The sequence below is a fragment of the Mastigoproctus giganteus genome, chromosome 7 (assembly GCF_048544385.1).
Source record: "Mastigoproctus giganteus isolate SK-2022 chromosome 7, ASM4854438v1, whole genome shotgun sequence".
NCBI classification, from domain to species: Eukaryota; Metazoa; Arthropoda; class Arachnida; order Uropygi; family Thelyphonidae; genus Mastigoproctus; species Mastigoproctus giganteus.
The window spans coordinates 217,507,046-217,530,291 of NC_143581.1; the positions used below are offsets into that span (position 1 = coordinate 217,507,046).

Below are 23,246 nucleotides of genomic sequence, written 5' to 3' on the forward strand. Positions count from 1 at the left end.
CCTGACAACTCGAAATCATATAGCAATATGGGGTCGGAAATGCTTTCCTGAAGCGGTGTTGTACACAGAAGCACCATAAAAAGAAAAGAGACCGTAAGTGAGAAATCGTTTTAATAATACATGAAAAGAAGCAAAAGGTACATGGATTAAAGTAAGTGTTCGAAGTTTCTTCAACCTTGTATTGCTTTCGCACAGTGGTACCTTGGAAAATGTGCTACAAATCCCCTTTTTCCTGCTGAAGTGTTGTTTTCCGACGAGGCATCCTTCACAAGGGAAGGAATTTTCAACACGCATAACGACCATATCTGGGCGGTCGAGAACCCGCATGCAATACGACGTCGTGCAGCACAGATTCGATTTTCGGTCAATGTATGGGCCGGTATTATGGGAGATCACCTCATCGGACCTTACCTGTTACCGTGTCGTCTAACCGGACCTATCTACTTGATCTTTCTGCAGCAAGTATTGGAACAACTTTTGAGAGATGAACAGATTTCTGCATCAACGCAACAGACAATGTGGTTCCAACACGATGGAGCCCCTGCCCTTTATAGCGGAGATGTTCGTAACTACCTGGATGTCACATTTGGTCAACAGTGGATCGGACGTGGTGGTCCCGTGCGTTGGCCTGCTCGGTCACCCGACCTATCATGTCTTGATTTTTATTTCTGGGGTCATATGAAATCGCTAGTTTATGACACCCCTGTTGACAATGCTGAGGAGCTGGTTGCAAGAATCGCAGTAGCTGCCGAAGAAATTCGAAATTCGCCTGGAGTATTCCAGAATGTTCGGATGTCCATGCGTCGGAGATGTGAGGCGTGCATTGTAGCCCGTGGAAGAAACTTCGAACACTTACTTTAATCCATGTACCTTTTGCTTCTTTTCATGTATTATTAAAACGTTTCTCACTTACGGTCTCTTTTCTTTTTATGGTGCTTCTGTGTACAACACCGCTTCAGGAAAGCATTTCCGACCCCACATTGCTATATGATTTCGAGTTGTCAGGATGTACCCTACTCCTCTTAGAAGTTCTGAAACATTTAACTGAAACACCCTGTATAACCTTCTAGTAGACTATCGTGTGTTCCAAATTGGTATTTTAATTTTCTTTTGGCATGTAACCAAGTGTTTTCAATATTTTTAATATGAGCACTTGAATCATCTGGAGAAACAAAATTATAGCGATGAATAACCTCATCATAGGTATTATTATTATTATTATTATTATTATCATTATTATTATTATTATTATTATCAGCCATGTGGTGCAAGGAAGCCTGAGGCTTATGCTGCACCAGCCAAAAAAAAAAAAAATTGAGTACCCTGAGAGAGAAAGGTAGTAGGGAATCACCAAAAGAGAGAAGAATGATGATATCCAGCTCAGGACTGAGGATGTGCCAAGCCCCCCCCCCCATACTCACCAGATGTGAGCCCCTTGAGTTATATAATTAATGTCTCGGTAGAGATCTTTATATGCAGGCCATCCATCACTGATGATTCTTGTACCTGGCAATATTCTCTCTCTTATAATTGATAATAGAGTTGTTTTATCTCAATTTTCTACCAGAACTAAAATCGTTTGGTAATTTTATCAAATGCACCAAAAACCCATTGTGTTCCTATCAGTCGTCCTCTATTATACACTGGTGTGCAAAACTTAAGGACAAACACTATTTCTAAAGGTTACAACCACAAAATCTTTACTGATGACAGTAGATTCGGTCTCAGCAGCAATTCTCAACGTCAGCTAATCTGGCGAGAGGTTGGCACACAGTATCACCCCACAAACATCACTGAAAGGGATGGATATGGCGATCGAGGTGTTCTCGTTTGGAGAGACGTTATCTTGGATGGACGTACACAACTCCAGATACTGGAAGGCGGTATTGTACCTGGTGCACGCTACTGTACTGAGGTAATCCTTCCCCCTTGTGCGTCTGTTCCGAGGTGCCATTGGCCCCGAGTTCGTGTTCATGGATGATAACGCCACATCCCATCGGACTGCACTATGATATGGAAAGTGAGGACATTGTTCGTATAGATTAGCCTGCCTGTTCTACCGATCTAAATCCCATTGAACACATATGGGACGCTCTAGGGAGACGACTAGCGTCACGTCCACACCAACCAGAAAATGTTCACCAGCTGAAGATGGTGCTGACAGAGGAATGGACTATGCTACCGCAATAACTTATCAACAACATTGTTCTAAGTATGGATAGGCGGTGCAAAGCATCTACATTATCTCCTACTAAGGACCACCTCTTCCCTTTTTTTCCAACTTTGGTAGTGATGCATCTGTATCATGGCAGCTAGTGCTATGTTGTCATTTTTTAATAAAGTCCCTCTGTACCGCTTTGTTTCCGTTCTTGTGTCGGTGTTGTTTCCTTCATCATTTCTGTACCTCACGAGATTCCTTTTGGTATGCTTTTCCTATATCCAGGCCACTCCTATGAGAAGCTACAGGTGAAAACCTGACTGGTCCTTAAATTTTTCACACCAGTGTATTTTCTTTTGAAAAATGCTGATACATCAATTTCAACTTCGATAGGTTTTACATTTTCTGAAATCCCTCCTCCCCTTGTTAACTATCTGAATCAATTATTGATATCATGCAGATCTCCTTCAGATCTTTGGATTTTTCAAGATGAGGCGAACGAGACTCTTGCCTCACGTGAATAGCTGAAAGGAGCGCCAAAAGAAAGAACTCTTAATTACCAACGTTGCCATCATTAACAGTAGGGCGCAATTTTTCATTCTTACCTCAGTTACTAAAATGGCTCGGCACGGCCCTGGTATATGCTTTAAATTATTACGTTCTGGACAGCACCCACAGTTAATTTCCTTTAAAAGAAATAGGCTGATTTGTAGTTATGACGCTTGAATGGAGTTAACAAATTGGTTAAAGACTTCATTAATTCATTCTTAAAAAATTATTAGTGTTAGATTATTGTTTAATGAACATCGGATAGTAATGACTGACCTTTAGGGTCTACGACCTAGCCATTTTTTAGCTATCATTCATGTAAAAGCGAAACAACTAAAGAGAATTCTTTAACAACAAATATTACGCTAAAAGATTTCTTTATCGTGTAAGATATGACTAATTCTTGCTTTATCTCCATGGAGAAACCAAGTTTGTTTTTGTAAGCATCAAAGTCATTTGCTACCGCACGCAATGTACCGGTCTCATAGTAACAAAATGTTTGTGCACAGAGTTTCTCCTCTGAGAATTATCTTCAGCGAAGGAGAATAAGTTGGACAATATCCGACGACAATTGAAGCTAAAGAATGCCCTCTAAAAAGGAGAAGTCTCTCGGTAATAGAGCGGCTTGGCCTAAAGATGACGATGAATTGATTGGCAACGATCCTTACACTAAAGCCGACGAAACAGATATTGTACCAGAGCCTGAGAGAAGAGGATGCTGGCACAGTTGTATGAGGAGTATTATAGGTAAGTAACATCTGAAATTAATGTTGTTGTTATAAGGTTTTATGAGCTTGAATGACTAAGGCCATACTGCCCCGTGCATACTGTCTGTAAATTGCTGCGTTCTGTGGTGGATTTTCTGTTTGCGGTGAGAAACTCGAGTTTCCGGGAGAAAAAACCATGCTACCCTCGCTTAAGACCAGTGGTGTATTCGGGCCGGAACAACGTTCCGGTACATTTTTCTAAATGTCATAAAAGAAATCATTAAATTTATACACCTAATATTATGAAACAATGGCATAATGAAAGGGGAGGGAGAAATATCTATTTTACCCATTGCTACTAAAAATATATATTAATAGTAATCTTTAAAATTAATAGATTTATTTAAAAACAAAAATATAAATTTCGCAATGAAACTTGAACATTTCTTACTAAAGTACAATATGTTAGAAAAATAGATCCAACGAATGAGATATACTGTGATGCGTGCAAACTGCATTTTGATTCACCCTCAGCTGAACGCTAGAACTGGTTGTTCTATGAACCGTGAGTCTGAAGTCTGATTCAGTTACTGTACAGTCGATGTGGCGTTATCATATAGTCTTCTATACAACGAGCGTTCCGGTACTATTTTTTTTTTTTTTTTGAAAATACACCTCTGCCTGAGACCGACTAACTCAGACACGTTGTGAAAAAAAATCCGATAAAAATTCCTCACGTCATCAACGGGATTCGAACTCGGGTCTTTTACAGTCGGTGTGGGGAGAATGGTAATTCTACCAAATGTGCTTCCCGCAAGGACTGAAATTAATGTGCCAAGCTAAGTTCAAAACTATAGAAATAATCCCATGAAACAGTGAGTCAAATTTTAATGAGAATTCTTTTCTAAATTTTTATTGGCATTAAGTAATACAAACATTGTTATTTCTCCAGATAATTTCCCTCATTATCTAAATATTTTGGGCATCTTTTGCTAAACTAGTCTTGCCATGCCCACTAGCTATATAGCTAATGGTTATCTCTATACCGGGTGAATGTTGCCATAATTGCTTCGTGTCTCTATCTTTCTTAATAAATCTGTAATAAAAGAATTTTCTTTTCAATCGGCAGCATTTTATTTTAATTTTTCATTTGAATACCGTTTGCTAAAAAATATCGACTGGTTTTAAAATATCTGAGTCAGAACCATGTAACCACGGCTCAATTTAAAACAGTGGGTATTACGAGGGGGGAGGGTCAAAAAGATTTGTATTCACTCAGAAGTAGGCGTAATAGAAGGTTGAAACAAACACCATGCATTTATTCTTTATCAACATAGTCACCAGACAAAATGACACATTTCTGCCCCTTCTTCAATCTGTTTAAGTTAATAGCTTAAACAGATTCAAAGCAGAACTAGACGAGCATTTGAGCCAGTGGATGGGTGAAATGAGAAGGGGGGGTTTGGCTGATGCTATATAATCTTGATTTCTTGCATCATGTGCCCTTACTAATGCTAATGCTGAATTCTCAATATACTTCTACAGGCCAGTTTTGTAAAGGTCCTGTGACTGTCCTTCAAACCATGATTGGCAACAGGAATCACCTCATCATCATCAGCAGCAATGTGTTTTCCACGAAGAAAGGACTTCAGGACATGAAAGAGGAAGATATCCCAGGGTGCGTGGTAGGGGAAATAAGTAGGATGTGGAAATATCTCAAACCCACATTTGTGATTACACCTCACTGCAGCATGCTTGGAATATGCAGGGGCATTATTGTGGAGGAGCAGGCGTACACCTTTTGACAGCTTTCCCTCTTCTTTTTTCTTTTATTGCAGCACGTAGCTTTATGAGAAGGTTAGAATAATAAATACTTCGCCGTCATAGTATAGCCCTTTTGAAGGTAATCTGTTAGTAACACACCATGCTGATCCAAAAAAAACTGATAGCATCAGTTGCCAGCACTTGGTTGCACTTTTGCCCTTTTTGTGTGGGGGGGGAGGTATTATGCATGCTTGCGTTATTTTGACATTTGATTAGTTTCGGAATCTTAGTGATGGATCCAAGTTGCATCCATGGTAACTAACCGTGAAAAAACTCCTCTTGCTTTTAGTGGCACATCGGCAACATTTCATGTGCACATTGTGCCTTTGATTCTTCTGGTAAGTGGTCAAAAGTCTGGGAACCTATCTAGCCGACACTTTAGCGATATGCAACTATTGACGGATGATGTTCTCCACAGACCCTACATTAATTTGGAGCTCTTCAACTAGTTCTTTAACGCTAATATGGTGGTCTTCCAGGATTAATTCCTCAAATTTTGCAACACTGTTCTGTTACAGCAGTTGCTAGGCATCTTGGGATTTCTTCATCATGCACTGAGGTTCTTCCACATTTGAATTGTTTATATCAAAGTGCAATAACACTGTAACCTGGGCAGTACTATAGAGATTTCAAGATATCAAACAAACAAAAAAAAATTCATCTTCCTATCATAACTACTTCTGGGAGAATAGAATACAAATCTTATTTTATCTCCCCCACTCCATACATCCAGGCCTCCAGCTGCCAGAAACTGCAAAAGAATAGTTTTACACTGCCGTTTTGATGTAATGAGCGGCAGAATTTTTTATTTCCATCCAGGTGTTGTGATGTCCTGATGCGGTCCTGCCTGCAATCTCAATTTTGCAGTGGTGATACTACAATACTAGTCGGAAAACTAGTCACTACTAGTCACTACAATACGGGTCGGAAAACTGCTAGCTTGGGGGGAGACAAAGACCAATAGATTGACAGTAGCCACTGGCAGAGGTGAAAGAGATTCTTTCACTGCTTCTATTAGAATGAGCAGAAGCCTGGAAAACAAGATGCATGGTATTTCAGAGACTGCTGGGAGCCATTGCGGTACAAGTAAACACATTGGTTGTGTTAGGGTAGCTAAGAATAGAAACAAGTGCAGGTATACTTGCGTGTACACCAATGCTAGGAGTTTAGTAAATAAATTTGATGAATTTGAGGTATTGCTCAAAACATCAAAGGCAGATATTGTTGGGATATCAGAGATGTGGTGTCACACAGATATAAGGGATGCAGAACTGCAATTTGGGGAGTACAACGTCTACAGAAATGATAGACAGGATAGGAAGGGGGGAGGGGTAATGCTATTAGTTAAGAAACACATAAAAACCAAGGAAGTGAAGCCAGTTGACATCGCTGGACAGTGCAGTGTGGAGTCAGTTTGGTGTGACATAAACATTGGGAGATCAAAATTGAGAGTAGGAGTGTGCTATAGGCCTAATGACTCTGATGAGTATAATAAGAAACTGTACAGGGAAATAGAGTGGGCCAGTAAATCAGAGAGTCTTATAATGGGGGATTTTAATTTCCCAGATATTGACTGGAATTTGTGGGTTGGTCACTCACACACTAACAAGGCTTTTGTGGATTTATTGGATGATTGTTTTCTACATCAGCATGTTCGGGAGGCAACTAGAGGGAGTAATACTCTTGATTTGATTATCAGCAGTGATTCTTCATGCATTAAGAATCTGCAGATAAACGAACCACTAGGTGGCAGTGATCACAGTGTGCTGAAGTGGGATTTACTCAAAGAGGTAACTACCATTAGGGGTAAAGGGAAGGGTTATTGCTTCCGTAAAGGCGACTACGATGGACTGGGACAGTATTTAAATTCTATACAGTGGGACCAACTGATGATGTTACCAACAGCAAATTCAAAATGGGAAGCATTCAAAGAACTTATCTTGGAAGCTACTAGGCTTTACATACCAACTAAGAAATATTGTTCAAGGTTTAGGCCAAAATGGATGTCAGATGAACTAATGAGGCATATGGCAGAGAAGAAAAATGCATGGGATTCTTACAAATTAACACATGACACAGAAGCCTATGATAGATACAAGTTGATATGCAACCAAGTTACAAAGGAGGTTAGGCAGGCAAAGGCAGATTACGAGAAATCCTTGGCAAGGGATGCAAAGAAAAACAGCAAAGAGTTCTTTACTTATGTTAACTCTAGAAGGAAGGGGATGAATCAGATTGGTCCACTTAATATTGATGGGTCAACTGTTGATGATCCTGCTCAGGTAGCTAACAAACTAAATGAATATTTTGCATCGACATTCACACATGAGGAGTTATTCAGCAAGGGGAATGCCAGAGGTGTATTCAACTCTAGCAGTAAGCTACAGAATCTTGAAATAACTGGGAGTAAAGTGGAGGAGAAACTGTTGAAGATAAACACAAGAAAGGCACCCGGGGTGGATGGGATCTATCCAGTTATATTAAAGGAGGCAGCAAAGGAAGTAAGCAAACCCTTAGCCATAATTATGAGAGCTTCCTTGGACTCAGGGGAGGTACCCATAGACTGGAAATGTGCAAATGTGACCCCAATTCACAAAGGAGGATCAAAGGCTGACACAAGTAATTATAGACATGTGAGCTTAACTTCTGTTCCAGGAAAATTAATGGAGGCACTGGTTAAAGAAGCACTGCAGGATCATTTAGACAAGACTTCAGTTATAGCTCAGACACAGCATGGTTTTGTTAAGGGGAAGTCTTGCCTGACCAACTTGATTGGATATTATGATGCAGTCACAAAAGAACTGGATGCAGGGAATAACTTTGATATTATATACTTGGATCTTAGAAAGGCTTTTGATACTGTTGCACATGGAAGACTGCTACACAAATTGGAGCAGTGTGACATTGGAGGCAAATTGCTGCTATGGATAAAGGGGTGGTTGAGGGGGAGAAGACAGAGAGTGGTAATCAATGGACACTGCTCATCGTGGACTAATGTTATTAGTGGAGTCCCTCAGGGCTCAGTTTTGGGTTCATTATTGTTTTCTGTATTTATAAATGACATTGATGATGGTATATCAAGCTTAATGTCCAAGTTTGCAGATGATACAAAGATTGGCAGGGTTGTCAAGGACACTACTGACACTATGTTGCTGCAACAGGATCTGGAAAGGTTGAGCAGATGGGCTGAGAGGTGGCAAATGAAGTTTAACATTGACAAATGTAAAGTACTACACATGGGAAACAGCAACCCCAGAGCAACGTATCAACTCTGTGGTACTACACTGACAGTGGTAGAGAATGAAAGGGACTTGGGGGTGGTTGTGCAGGCAGATATGAAGTTCTCTGAGCAGTGCAGACGGGCTGCAAGAGTAGCTCATGGAGTATTGTCAATGATATACAGGAATTTTTCCAGCAGGGATAAGGAGGTGATTATTCCATTGTATACTGCAATGGTCAGGCCACACCTAGAGTACTGTATACAGGTCTGGAGGCCTCATTTCAAGAAGGATGTAGAGCTGCTGGAACGAGTACAGAGAAGGGCAACAAGATTAGTGAATGGAACAAAGGGGTGCTCTTACGAAGAAAGGCTTAAGTTTTGCAAATTACAGTGTCTGGAGACTAGGCACCAGCGAGGTTATCTGATAGAGGTGTATAAAGCCTTGAATGGTTTAAGCATACTCAATGCTGATGGGATTCTTCCTCTAGCTCAGAAAAATCACCTGAGAGGGCATAAATTCAAATTGAGGAAAGACAGATGTAGGATAGACGTGAGGAAATTTGCCTTTAGCCAGCGGGTGGTTGGTTGGTGGAACAGACTTCCATCCCTTGTGGTGGAGGTTGATAGCCTAAATAAGTTTAAGGCTCAGCTGGACAGGTATTTTGAACGAACAGAGGGGTGAAGTGGAAGTGGGTTTTTTTTTTTTTTTTTTTGGCTGATGCTGCATAAGCTTGCTTTCTTGCATCAAATGCCTCTACTAATGCTAATGCTAATGCTAATACCTATCTGAATTTGAGTATCTGAATTTGTAATTTCGCTTCTGCAGTTTTTTCTTTATTTTAAGGAAGCTTTTATACCACCACACCCCCATCAAGGCGATGTTTTTGTTAAATACAACACGATGCTAATAAACAGTGCATGAGAGTGGAATATACAGTTTTTATTCATGTTTTATTACAATTCGACATTTTTAGAATGTAAAATGTAAGCGTGTTGCTATTTATCACAATAATATTAAATTCTTTATTTTCACATTATTCACTATAAAGGTGAATATTAAGATTTCTATTTCTAAATAAATGTATATATTTATTTATTATTTATTTATTTATTGCAGGGGTATGGGCCACAAGGCAATTAGCCCCAGGAGAAAGAAACGAAGAGGAAAGTCGACGTGAATGGGTTGTCAAAACTACACTGAAAGAGTTATTTATATATCTCATTTTCCTTATTGTTCTGAGTATATGTAAGTATTGATATCGAATTTCCTACTGTGTTTAAATAACAATTATTGGTAATAGTGCTGCACTTTGGTGAGGTTATTAGATCATAAATACGTAGTTGATAGGTTGGAAAAGATATGAAAGATACAACGTGGTTAAAACTCCTTCCCTGCTTTTAAAAATTAATAAATGTAATAAATCAGTATATGTGGGAATTTTAGAACAATAAAAATTTGTTAGGAATTTGACCACCAGGGCGCGCGTAAAGTGATTCATTTAAAAAATGTAACACAAAGATAACTTTTTCACAAATCTTTGTCAATCAAGATTTACGTATCCTCCATTATTTTAAAATAAGCAATCAACAGAGCGTTGTGTTCGCAACTGCCTTCAAAGTGATCGATGCAATGTTCACTGCCCTCCAGATCGATTGCCAACTTTAAATCTGAAAGTTTGGTTGGTTGTTGTTGCGCCTCATTAATTCTTTGAATTACTTCTTGTGGTGCTGACGGACAACCGCCTTTAGTCTTCAGAAGACTATATGTGACGGAAGACAGCGTTCTTCAAAACGCCTGAATATTTAATATGTTCTTCGGACTTTCGCATGTACTGATTACAAGGCAAGTAGGCATCGAGAGACAATTCTCTCTCTCTCTCTCTTTCTCTTTGATGCGCTCTGAAGGCTGCCATTGGTTGGATGATTGTTGTAGAGTTTTAGGCACATCAGAAACTTGGACCATATTGTAAGATATCTATAAATAAATAGATATCTTACAATATCTGACGTAAAACCCAAGTTTCCGGGAGGGAAAACCATACTATTCTCTCCTAAGACCGACCAACTCAGCCACATTATGAAAAAAAACCATGAAAAATCCTCCCGCCATTAACGGGATTAGAACTCAGATCTCTTCCGTACAGTGTGGAGAGGACCGTGATTATTCCAACTGTGCTACCCACAAGGGTGGGGGCTGCACTAACGCTATCGTAATTCTTGTGATAAAGTTCGATTAAATTGCTTTATCTTTAGGAAACATTTTAAATCAAATTTGAATGGACTTTATTACTTAAGTGAAACCTTAAGCTTCAAGATAAAAAATAAAGGGAGAATTTATTAAATTTTTTCATTATATATAACTTGATGACGAAGAATAACACCAGGACAAGCAAATACAGTACTCGAAAAGTGGGAAAGGACTTTATAACTACCCTCTATATCTAAGCAGGTGCCTTATCTTTCAGTTAGGTGTGTGCGTTAAGACTCAAAGTAACTGCGGCTCTGAGGTGTCAGTATGTTGTGTTCGTAGTTGCGTGTATTCTTCAGTCAAAAAACCAGAGTTTCCAACCATGAAACCCATCCGAGCAAGAAACCCATGCAACTCTCGCTTAGGACCAACTCACTCAGTCATGTTGTGGAAAATATGCCTATAAAAATTCCCCTTGTCATTGACAGGATTCGAATTCTGGCTTTTCCATTGAATGTAATTATAACCACTGTGAGTCCCGCGAAGGCTCCATTGAGTCAAATGCAATAATTTTTGTTCTTGTTGTGATATAAGGTAAATGGAAAATAGTAAATAAAGCTGCTGGTTTTACTAAAAACTTCTGCTTAATGTTTTCAAAGAGCTCCAGTCCATTATCGGCATAAATATTTTCGAAACAGTTATTTCCACGAACAAGTAATTGACAATTACTACTCCGGCCTTTTTGAATATTGGTATTCTTGACTGCCATACGCTTCCAATCTTAAATTTCTGCAAGTATTTTTTATAGGACCATGGAAGGACAAGTTTTGCTGTCTTATGTAAGTCGTCCATGCTCATTTAAAATGTAAAACTTGAAACACACGTTATCAGAGAATATTGCTACAGATGTCTTCATTGGGACTCATTCATTTAAGTGAAATTATCGACATTGAAGGAGCATATATTGAACAAGTTTTCTGTTCAAGATTTCTAATTTTCTCTGAGGCTAGAAAATCACCCTTCATTTTGGTGAGGATATAAAACGACCCTTCAATTTGGTGTGGCTATAAATACCCTTCATTCTTATTGAAAAAAAATAGATAGTCAATGGAGTTTTTCCTCATAATTCTGAAAACTAAGGAAAGATACGCCTTGCGGACATTCTCAACACATTACTAAAATAAATGATTATTACCTTTTCGCAGACTGCCTGGAAAAGAAAGAATTAAATTATTTTTAAACAAAATTTAAACATTTTAAATTTCATTTAAAATAATTAAAAAGCTAATGTTTTGTGATAATCATTTTGTTATAAATTGTTTTTCTTTCCTTATTTTTAGTGACTTTTGGTATGATGAACTCCAACATGTACTACCTGACTAAAGTACTCAGTGAATTATTCTTAGAATCTCCTTATGAGGATACAAGAAATAATGTTAGAGGTTCCACGCAGATTATTGATTTTTGGAGAGTAAGTAAAGACAACAGATACCATTTTTAAAATAGATAAATAATACTTAGAAATTTTCAGAATATGCGATCTTCTGGAAATATTTTAATAAACAACTTCATTTTTTATTTATTTATTTATATATGATTTGAGGTAAGCATATTACGAGAATATTCGAAAAGTATACCAATACTTTTCGAATACTCTCATAATAAGAACAAAACTAAAACCACCGAAACTAATAATTTTAACAAAAGAAAAGAGCTGTGCATTAGTGAAAGGATCGTTCAGTTAACAAACCCATGGATATGATAGTAATGGATTAGCTGAAGAATAGTTTTATCAGATTAACTGAGGTCTAGATGACCAGTGACTGTGTCAACCACCATCTGTGGTGATTAAAAATCCGGTCATGAAAAACTGATGCTTTTCATGACCTGATTTTTAAATATAGTCGGATTAAGTTAAAATACATAGCAAAGAGTATTAGTCAAATGGTGACCATAGATGAAATTTGTATTCATTACCATGATCCAGATCTCAAACGACAGGCCATGGAGAGGCGTCATGAAGGATCACCTCTCCACAAAAAATTTTGAGGACCATCAACTACCAATGACATCAGTCTTTGAGACAAGAAGGGGATGGTAATCATTTATAACCTTCAAAAGGGTAAATTCATTGCACTGTGGGTGAATGTTCTTCTTTGCCATTAAAATTTCACAAGAAATTAAAGGATTAACATCGTGAGAAACTCTTCAGGGGATCCTCTTCCTGTATACCAACTCTCCTAGACACAAGAAGACAATTAACCATTTAGGTTGGTTAGGAATTTTTGCCACTTTACTTGTTTTTTAATGTAAAAAATCATTTGAAAGCACATGTCCACCGCTTAATATTCATCCACCATGTTTTGTAATTATTTATAATCAACAGAGTGTGAAATGTAGCACTCGTTTCAGACTCTGTGATTTAATAAATTTCAGAGTCTGAAGCATCGTAGTATACATTCAACACTTTCGCGTAATGCAATTTACTTATTTCTTCCTGGATTATAATAAAAAAATTAAATATAACACGTATTTAACGTTTCTGCTGTGATAACGTTTCTACTATAATATGCAAGTAGTAATAATTCATGATTTATGTATTTAGTAAACTGATAACAGAAGACCAAGAAAATGTGAAAACTTTTATGGGCAAACAGAGAACATTTCGTTTCTGCACATCCATTCATTTCTCTAATAAGTGAAAACAATATATCCTGTGCTTCAGAAAAACAAAGAATATCCAGTGCTTCAGCAAAACAAAAAATATCGAGTGCTTCAGCAAAACAAACAGCATCCAGTGCTTCAGTAAAACAAACAAGTTCTAGTGTTTCAGCAAAACGAGCAATATCCAATATACTTGGGGAAGGATGTTACGTGGTGTTTTTCCATAGAAATATTTTAGAAATGACCACTCTTATACCACGTGATATTAAGATAGTTTATTCAGTTAATAACTAAATTCCTATACATTAAGGTGACGTCTAATTAGGGTACCTTGCCAAAAATCATCATCATCATCATGTAATAGTGGTACTATTACATCATCAGTAATAGTGGTACTATTACTATCAGATCATTAACCGTTGTCAGCCCCTGCTTACCGAATGTCTCGATCCCTACTGGGGATCGAGTATTTCATACTAGAATTACTTCTTTAATACTAGAGGAAAGCAGGGAGCTGACAACAGCTAATATATGGTCTGATAATGGGTTCCCGAAATGTCACCTTAATGTATAGGAATTCAGTTATTAAATGAATAAACTATCTTAATATTCACGTGGTATAAGAGTTGCCATTACTAAAAGTATAATTCTAAATATATCCAGTTCTTCGGCTACAATACACAATATATAGATAGCCTATATATTAAAGTCAAGACATCTTTCTAAAAGAGAAATATACAAGATTTCATGAAAGTCCATCTACTAGAAGTCGTGTTATTACATGTGGACGGACAGCAGACGGATATGGTGAGCACAAGATCCAGATTGTGTTTCCTTTCTTCGAAAGGCCAGAAAATTTTCAAATACCTCTAGCATTCTCAAAAACTTCCCCACACCATCAAGACTAAACAATTGTAAACATCCCTCCCAATTGGTGAACACTGAGGTGACAAATGTGGTAATAAATTAAAACAATGTCATAATAAAATGAAATCTTCGACTGTTTGTTTGGCCAATAAAATTTCATAAAACATTCAAAATTAAATTTTTAATTAATTGCAGTTTTAAATAAATAATGCATTTTGTGATCAGCCAATCTGATCACAGAATGGAAACTTTTATTATTATTATTATTATTATTATTAGCCATATGGTGCAAAGAAGCCTGAGGCTTATGCTGCACCAGCCAAAAAAAAAAAAAAAAAAAAATTCCCGAGTTACCCTGAGAGAGAAAGAGAGCAGAAAGGAATCACCATGAAAGAGAATGATGATATCCAGCTCAGGACTCTGGGTTTGCCAAGCCCATACTCATCAGATGTGAGCCACTGGGGTAAACTTACCTAGCATCAAGTTTACATTCAAAGTCAAGGCTACCAACCCTGACAAAGAAAGATCCTACATAATAATATAAATGCTGTACATGAATACAATATCAAGATCAGGCACTTAGTACTGTACTTGACAACGTTTTCTGTTTTTTTTTTTTTTTTATCTATTCTGAGCACGCATGCATTAATCCCCGTGACCTGAATCTTACATATGTATGCTAATTGACTAATTCACTTATAGTTTTGGTGTCGAGAAACAACATACAAGTGTGCTTGCCTCTCCACTTTAACCTTTTTTTTTTTTTTTAACTTCCAATGTGCAGTGTATAAATGTGATTGTAGTTTACCCACTGACAAGATATTTCGTTAGCAACACTTCTCTTCATTTACTTTTTAAGAAAAGACAGCAAGAATGTACAATTCCACTTCGTACCCGATGTTTGTCTATTATCGTTGATATTCATACGCATAAAATAATTAGCATTTTAAATTTTTGTTATTAATTATTTGTATTATTAATAAAGTGTCATTAATTTATTATTATTTATTAATTTGTATTATCAGTATTATTTTTTATTATCAGTATTATTTTTTATTTGTGTTATAATTTGTATCTAAATTGTATCCGAAATGTAATTTGTATTTTAAATGCATTAATATTTATTGGACATAAAATAATTAGTATTTTAAATGATTGTTATTAATTATTTTATGTTATTGATAAAGTATTATTAATACGTGAATTATTAATAAAATATCGTTAATTTATTATTGATTTTTAGTATTCATGCGCGTTGTACAAATTAGTACGTTTGGAGCATCGTTTGGTATACAGTATTTTGCTTGAATGAAAAGCACTCTATGAAAATTGTCCACTGTTTATTTTCGCAATTCAAGCTTTTTTCTTTCTGAAAAGTAAGAGCTAATTAGTCTCATTTTAGAAATAAATATAATATTAATTATGTAATTAAAGGCCTGATGTAATATTCAAAGTGAGACATGTAACTGTTCTTTATTTTATTTTATTTATTTATTATTCTTCTTCTTCTTCTTATTATTTTTTTTTTTTTTAGTTCGAAAAGTATGTAATGCATGACTGTCTCTACTGGGACTCATACTATGACAATGAAACCCCAACGAAATTTGAAGATCGAAATGTTCTTTATGAAAATCGATTACTGGGTTCACCAAGAATTCGTCAAATTAGGGTACGAAATGATTCTTGTGAAGTTCACGAAGATTTCCGGATGTACATTGTAGACTGCTATAGTTCGTATTCTGTTCAAGCTGAAGACACTAGGTCATTTGGATTAATGAATGGAACTGAGTAAGTAGAAAAATTATTAATTAATTACACTAATTTCGAATTTATTTTAATAATAATCAAATAAAAATTAATTAGGTTCAATAATCGAAACAAAATAATAAAAAATAATTACTGGTACTTAGCGATCTTTGCCTCTGTTTAGGTTTTCATCGAAAATATGAAACTTTTTTACCATGAAATTTTTAACTCCACAATAAATTAGATATTATTGAATTTCACATTAACAGAAAAGTGTTTTGGCCCAGTCCCATACACTATTAGTCAAAAGTATGGATACATGGACTCACATGGATTTGGCACACCCAGGATCCTGAGATGGATATCATCATTCTTCTCTTCCTCGGTGATTCTCTCTCTCTCTCTCTCTCTCTCTCTCTCTCTCTCTCTCTCTCTCTCTCTCTCTCAGGGTAACTCAGTAACTCAGTCCAAAGTGGTGCACTTCGAAATCCAAAAGTGGTGCACTTGACCTTGCACCATGCTGCCGGCGCCCATGGCTATATGCATTGTCCAGTCAAAATATTATGATCATCCCCGTGTTTTTACCTCCCCGCCTGGTAGCTCGCGGTGAGAACCTGTAAATATGATATACAGGTACGTGGCATGCGGTCCATTCGAAGTATTTGAATCAGACGGACTTCGGAAAAGGGATGATTGTCGAGTACCAGTTGAAGGGTGTCGATATTACTGAAACTGCGAATGTTGTGGACTGTTTGCGGATTGCTGTAGTTAAGGTATTCCAAGAACGAGCTGGCCAATGGGCAGGCTCCCACGCCTCATCAATGGTTTTGGTGAACACAGGCTGTTGTGCCTTGAGCGAGCCGATAGACGAAAAACGCTGGAACGGTTGCCTATGGAATTTAACCAGGGGTTTTTTGGATTTGTTTTTATCACTTTTGTTTTCACTCTTTTAAAATGTTTTTTTTTTTTTTTTTTAAATATATATATATATAAGAATTTTAAATAGCTTCTTTTCTTCAAATACATCTTAAAAAGGTTTCCCTCTGTATTTTATCTGGTGTCAGAGTAATATAACTTAGATGTTAGTAAATGAAATTTGAAGCTTAGCTCTGCCTTATTTGATCATTATTAGATGGACCTACTATACCGAGGAAGAACCAAGACCAACGAACCCTCCTGCTTATAGACCTTAGTAGTAGGGTTCTGGTCAAGGTATCCATGATTAGGACCATCCATCAGTAAGAACCCCTAAGGTTTGCATCTGAGCGGTGTTATTGGACCATTGACGATTGGAAAAAGGTTGCCCTTTTCCCGATGAATTACGTTCTTGCTCTGTGGGACGGTAGATAAAAGCGTATAGATTAGTGCAAATGCATCAGTTTTATTAGTAGCCATCTACCAAAGTAGTTCAATTGGCATCGTTTTAATTATATCTCATATTGTGAATATTTTCACGAGTTACCATGATATTGCACTACCTCGAATAAGTAACGCTTCACCAATGGAGGAGACTAATGTTAATTATTCTCGGCGGATACCGTCACCCATACGGCACCGTTTCGAGGCTTATTGGCGGCTCTTTGGTGGGTGGGCTGGTAATCTCGTGTTGCCATAGTGACAACCAGTTATGGAGTATAACTCCACAATGTGAGAGATGCCCGATGGTGTACAATAGTAGAGGAGGGGCCAATAAGCCTCGAAACGGTTCCGTCTGGGTGGTGGTATCCGCCGAGAATAAGTAACAGTAGTCTTCTCCATTGGTGAAGGGCTATTTATTCGAGGTAGTGCAATATCATGACAACTCGTTGGGAAAATATTTACAAGTGAATATCTTCAAAGGAATGTTTTCCTGAGAACCTCTTGGCGCCCTCATTCCTCTATACATCATTCTGAATGTTAAAACCTACCTATCCATTGTGGCTGATATGGTACACCCCTTCATGGAGACTGTCTTCCAGGATGGACAGGTGTGTTCCATCCTGATAATGCACTATGCCCCATTGCCTGTATTGTCCGATAGTGGTTGGTTGAACACGAAAGTGACTTCTGGTGCAACCTTGGCCGCTGGATATGAATCCAAAGAACATCCCTAGGATTATGTAGCTCCAGAGATCTCGCTTTGGATTCTTCACCACGGACTATCGCTGATCTACGGAACGCAATCTTGGCGATTTAGTCATACCAACTATTAGGTAGGCGGTCACAAAATTTTGGCTGGACAGTGTATACTTCAAACAACTTTAGTTTCTACCAATCACAGAAGTCGAATGCGAACTCTGATTTGGCCGTTTTAACCATCAGTCATTGATCTTTTCTTTGGATTTCAACTCGTAAATGCAACAGCACACGCATTTTAGTGGACCATGGTTAGTTCAAATTCACGCGACTACTAAATATGGTTAACATTTATATTTATTGTGGAAATGATCAATTGAACTACTCTGAACCAGCGATCTTGTCGGAGGATAAAAAGTTTAAAATTAAAACAATAATAATAATAAAATAAACAAAATTATGTTTCGTAAGTTGTGCTTACTACATGAAATAAATTCATAAACGATCTTTAATAGAAAAATCTGATATTTCAAAGAATCCTTACTTTTGGCCACTCATGTATATAACCCCAAGGACTCACATCTGGCGAGTATGGGCTTGTCACACTCAGGGTCCTGAGCTGGATATCATCATCCTTCTCTTTCTTGGTGAGTCCCTTCTACTTTTGACTCTCTCTCTCTCTCTCTCTCTCTCTCTCAGAGTAATTCAGAAAATTTTTTTTTGGCTGGTGCAGTAAAAGCCTCAGGCTTCCTTGCACCATATGGCTAATAATAATAGGGAAGAAAGTTTATTTGCTTGTCTTGTTCCTTTATTTTTTATGCTTTCGGACTCTCCCCCCCCCCGCCTTAGAGAAGCCAGTGCAAGCAGCTCTGCTGTGTTAAGATGGGAGGTGTCAAATGGCGAAATGAAACAGTGGGACCTCTTCGGATAAGAGTCAAAATTAATAGAGTATTATTGGGGCCTTTTTATGTATTGAGATGGGGCCACATTTTATTATTTGGATCCGGGAGCTTAAAAGTCGATATGGCCTTCGGGTACTTCCCATTGTGGATTTGTTTTTATCACTTTTGTTTTCACTCTTTTAAAATGTTTTTTTTTTTTTTTTTTTTAAATATATATATATATAAGAATTTTAAATAGCTTCTTTTCTTCAAATACATCTTAAAAAGGTTTCCCTCTGTATTTTATCTGGTGTCAGAGTAATATAACTTAGATGTTAGTAAATGAAATTTGAAGCTTAGCTCTGCCTTATTTGATCATTATTAGATGGACCTACTATACCGAGGAAGAACTTGGTGGCCACAGTTACTGGGGTCTTCTCGCAACGTATAGTGGAGCTGGATCATACGCCGATTTAGGTATCACCAAAAATGAATCGTTGGAAAAAATGAAGTATCTAAAGAGTTATCTATGGCTTACAAGAGCTACACGAGCAGCATTCTTGGACTTCACCGTCTATAATGCCAACTTAAATCTATTCTGTATTGTCAAGTAAGCTACAATTTCAGCATTTTTTCTTTCATAAACCAGAAGTGTCAAATCGAAAAGGTCTTAAATGTCCTTACGACTGGCTGTTTATTTATAAGTGAAAAGATGTGAACATCGCTAGCCAGAAATTAAAATTTTAAATATCAATTAATAGTCTGCCTTGCAATATTCGCGAATGCCAAAATTATTGTTGGCGTTATGAGGAACCTTAGAAATCAGTCTTTTGCAGCAAATACACATATTTCAAATATACCGGATGTGCTAATAACTTACGATAGCATATGCAAATTGTAGAACATGCGCATACTATTATAAGAAACGTGGCTATAGACCAATGTTTCTCAACCGGCTAGACCCAAAACAAAGTTTTTAAAAATATTTTTAAATAATAATAATAAATTTAATTTGGCTTCGCACAAGTGGTTTTATATGCAGATAGGGAACCTTCCTTCGACTCATATTAATTAATTTTTTTGAGATAATGCAAATAAAAATTTATTTTTTTGCTTATTTCGCTATTGATTAAAAAAAATACTTTTTTTTTATTGTTCATTTCGCTAAATTTAAGAAAAATTATTATTCGTCTGCCACCACATGGAATTCTGTTTCTTCTTCCTGAAAATAATTACAAAATATCAAACCAAAAGACTGAAGGTATGAAGCATACCTTCAGTCTTTTGGTTTCCTACAAAACAAGTTCATTCAGAAGCACAGGTGAAATTCGAATTAATTATTTAACACCATTTTTGAAGTGGTTTGACCGATTGCTGCCAACACAGACATTACGAATTACTGTTTACTTCCGTTAGACTTGATTTCAAGGCAGCCTATAATTTCGTTGCCTGTACTCACATTCAGTCTTTCAGCAACAGATTTTCAGATATAGTATGATTTGTATTTATATTTATTTATATTTTTGCTTATATGCCGAAAATATATTCTTTTTTAATAGACCGAAAAGTTTAGCGTGTAAAACTTTAGAAATAAATAGAAACTTTTATATGTAAACATAAAAGCTTGGTTATGTTTCAGAATCGTTTTCGAGTTTCCAGCAACTGGTGGAATGATTCCTTCCTGGAACTTTCGAACTGTCAAACTCCTTCGATACGTCACCACAGGCGACTACGTTGTTTTTGGTTGTGAAATTGCATTTTGTGTATTTATATTTTACTATACTATTGAAGAATTGCTTGAGGTAGGTCTTTGCTATTGATCTTATAGTGAACAAAATTAACGTGGGATGTTAATTACATAAAAATACGAGCTTAAAGTGATGTTTTTATGATGTATTCGAATGTAATATATTAAATTACATCAAATTTCATGTAAAAAAATACGCAATTATGTTTCATTATTGATAAAAACGTAGTTTCGAGAGGCATTGAACAAGTTATCTACCTTAACTATAAAAATGCTTGGTATATAAAAACTGCAGTTTTTTCATACTCTCATAATGTCTTGTGTCTTATTTACGTAGGTCCAGCTCAATACAACGAAGTATGGAAGAACAGAAGAGATTTAAAGTAGTCAACCCAAAGGAAAAGTTGAAATCGGAGAAGAGGTTCCGTCACGAAATTATTGATGGAAGAAGGGAGTGGACCAAAAGGACGCATGAAAGCTGTATATGGTGATGCTGCCTCCTTTTGAATACCAGATAAAATTTTGATCGAAAGGGTTTTAAATGGGCTGAATCCGCAGACGATGAACAAATCCCTGCTAGGGACTATCAAAGGAAGTGATCAAAGGAGCTAAAAACTCGAAGACCTGGTTATGTTTTGACATATGAAAGCGCCCATGGATGCCAGAGAATGTGATATTTCTGAGGGCTGGTACTCAGGACCGTGCAAAGAGCCTTGAGGGCCCGGATGCAAATGGCGTTAAGGAGCCTCGTTTATTTATGTTGAGACTTTGATGGCTCACTAGATTGGGTCTCAGACAAGGACAGCGTGGTTTTTTCTCCCGCAATCGGGTTTTTCGTCCAGCACGAAAAACTCAGGACTCAACCATCTGCCAGAAAGACTGTGGCCACCATATTTGGGATATGGAAGGAATTCTTTTTTGACAGATTGTAAACCACAGAAAATAATCTCTGGCAAAGCAAAATTTAAGAGAGACCATAACGGAACAGAAAAGTGGGAAATTGATACAAGGTGGTCTGCGTCTTCACGACAATGCTCTTGCACACAACTTTCGAGACTGGGAATTTCAAGAGTTAAACCAACCGCGCACAGTCAAACCTGGCGCCCTAGATGATCTCCAAACAGCTGCAAATGGCTTTTTCAGTGAATAGAACAGACTTCTTTTTCTTTTTAGATATCTCCTCTTTGTCCATAATAGAGGACATGAGCTCACGAAAATTAAATTGAGAAAAAATAAAAATAAATTAGGTTATGTTGTTTCTTTATTACCAAGGTAGATAAGTCTTTTTTGAGTGCCCCTCGTAACTTAACTTTTGGACACAGATGTACTGAATGAATTTTCTACAATTGTGCAGTTTGACAAAGAAATTAATTACTGCCTTCTTTATTTTTATAGATAAAACGCAACAGGTGCAAATATTTCCAAGATTTCTTCAACTTCCAGGATATTCTTGTGCTGGCAGTAAGTTGACTGTGCTTCTTTTTACATCGGATTTATACATAGCACTGAAGACTATAAATTTTCAGAGAAACTGCTCGAATTTTAAAAGTGACTTCACGCATTATTAATCTGTCGAAATAAATCAGAGAATAAAACCAAATGTTTGCGGAGAGTCATTTCATACCGCCCCCTGTCTTAAAAATACAAAGAAATGAATAAATAAAATAATAAAATAAAGAAGAGTTTAAACTTGTAGCTAAATGACCTTCGGAAACTAAACGAAGTAGTTCAAGCCTGAATAAGTCGAAAGGATGGTTTAAACGTGAATAATTTTATTTTAATAAAATTTTATTCGCACTAAATAGACAGTCTCCTATTGGCTGAATTCCTTTTCTTTCTTTTGTCATTCATGTTTGTATCATCGGGATACATTTTTTTTAAATTATTTTATAATTTTGTGGTTTTTAACTGCTTATTTATTTTTACAGGTATCGTACACGTGTATAGGTTTTAGTATTTATCGGTCCATCGTGCTTGACGGCATCTTGCAAGATTTATTAGATACACCAGAGGGATATCCGAATTTTGAATGGATAGGTTATTGGCAGACCACATATAATAACATAGTGGCAATCACTGTATTCCTTGCTTGGATAAAAATATTCAAATATATAAGTTTCAACAAGACCATGACGCAACTATCATCTACGCTATCAAGGGTGAGTGCGTACTAATGCAATAATAATAATCATTGGGAGTTGAAAAGGAAATTTTTATCCTTTTAGATTTTTAAGAGATTAAATATTCTTTTATTTATTGTTTTAGTGACTCATCAAGTCTTTACGTTCAAGTTAGTTGTTGAAATTGGTTTTTAGGAGCATCGGCAACTAAGGCCATGTTGCTCCGTGTATACTGTCTAAATTTCGTGTGTTCTGTGGTTGATTTTCTATTTGCTGGATGAAAACCAGCAAACCGAACGAAGAAAACATACAATTACAGATGTAATATACCGACGCTTCGTGGCCTTAGTTGCTTTGGCGCTTAACACACTCATCAAACGCTAAATATTAGTCTATGGCTCATATTGAGCGTTCGGTGAGTGTATTAAGAGGTTTCAAATTTTCAAAAGTTTTAAATCAGATTTCAATTTAAATCAATTTTTAGAAATTGAAACTGACAATTGTCCAGGAATGTCAATTT

The 23,246-nt window shown here is 36.8% G+C and overlaps 1 protein-coding gene across 1 annotated transcript in view; it reads left to right on the forward strand.

Annotated features, from left to right (window-relative positions):
• Window positions 1-3,291: 3,291 nt before the first annotated feature.
• LOC150083682 (polycystin-2-like) overlaps window positions 3,292-23,246 on the forward strand; it is a 29,289-nt gene continuing 9,334 nt past the window's right edge. Inside the window, exons 1-8 of the mRNA XM_090378565.1 lie at window positions 3,292-3,454; window positions 9,576-9,704; window positions 11,987-12,117; window positions 15,712-15,965; window positions 19,245-19,469; window positions 20,499-20,661; window positions 22,002-22,067; window positions 22,535-22,765. Of these exons, the coding sequence (XP_090234691.1) occupies window positions 3,292-3,454; window positions 9,576-9,704; window positions 11,987-12,117; window positions 15,712-15,965; window positions 19,245-19,469; window positions 20,499-20,661; window positions 22,002-22,067; window positions 22,535-22,765 (1,362 nt within the window). The remainder of the gene's footprint in view (window positions 3,455-9,575; window positions 9,705-11,986; window positions 12,118-15,711; window positions 15,966-19,244; window positions 19,470-20,498; window positions 20,662-22,001; window positions 22,068-22,534; window positions 22,766-23,246) is intronic.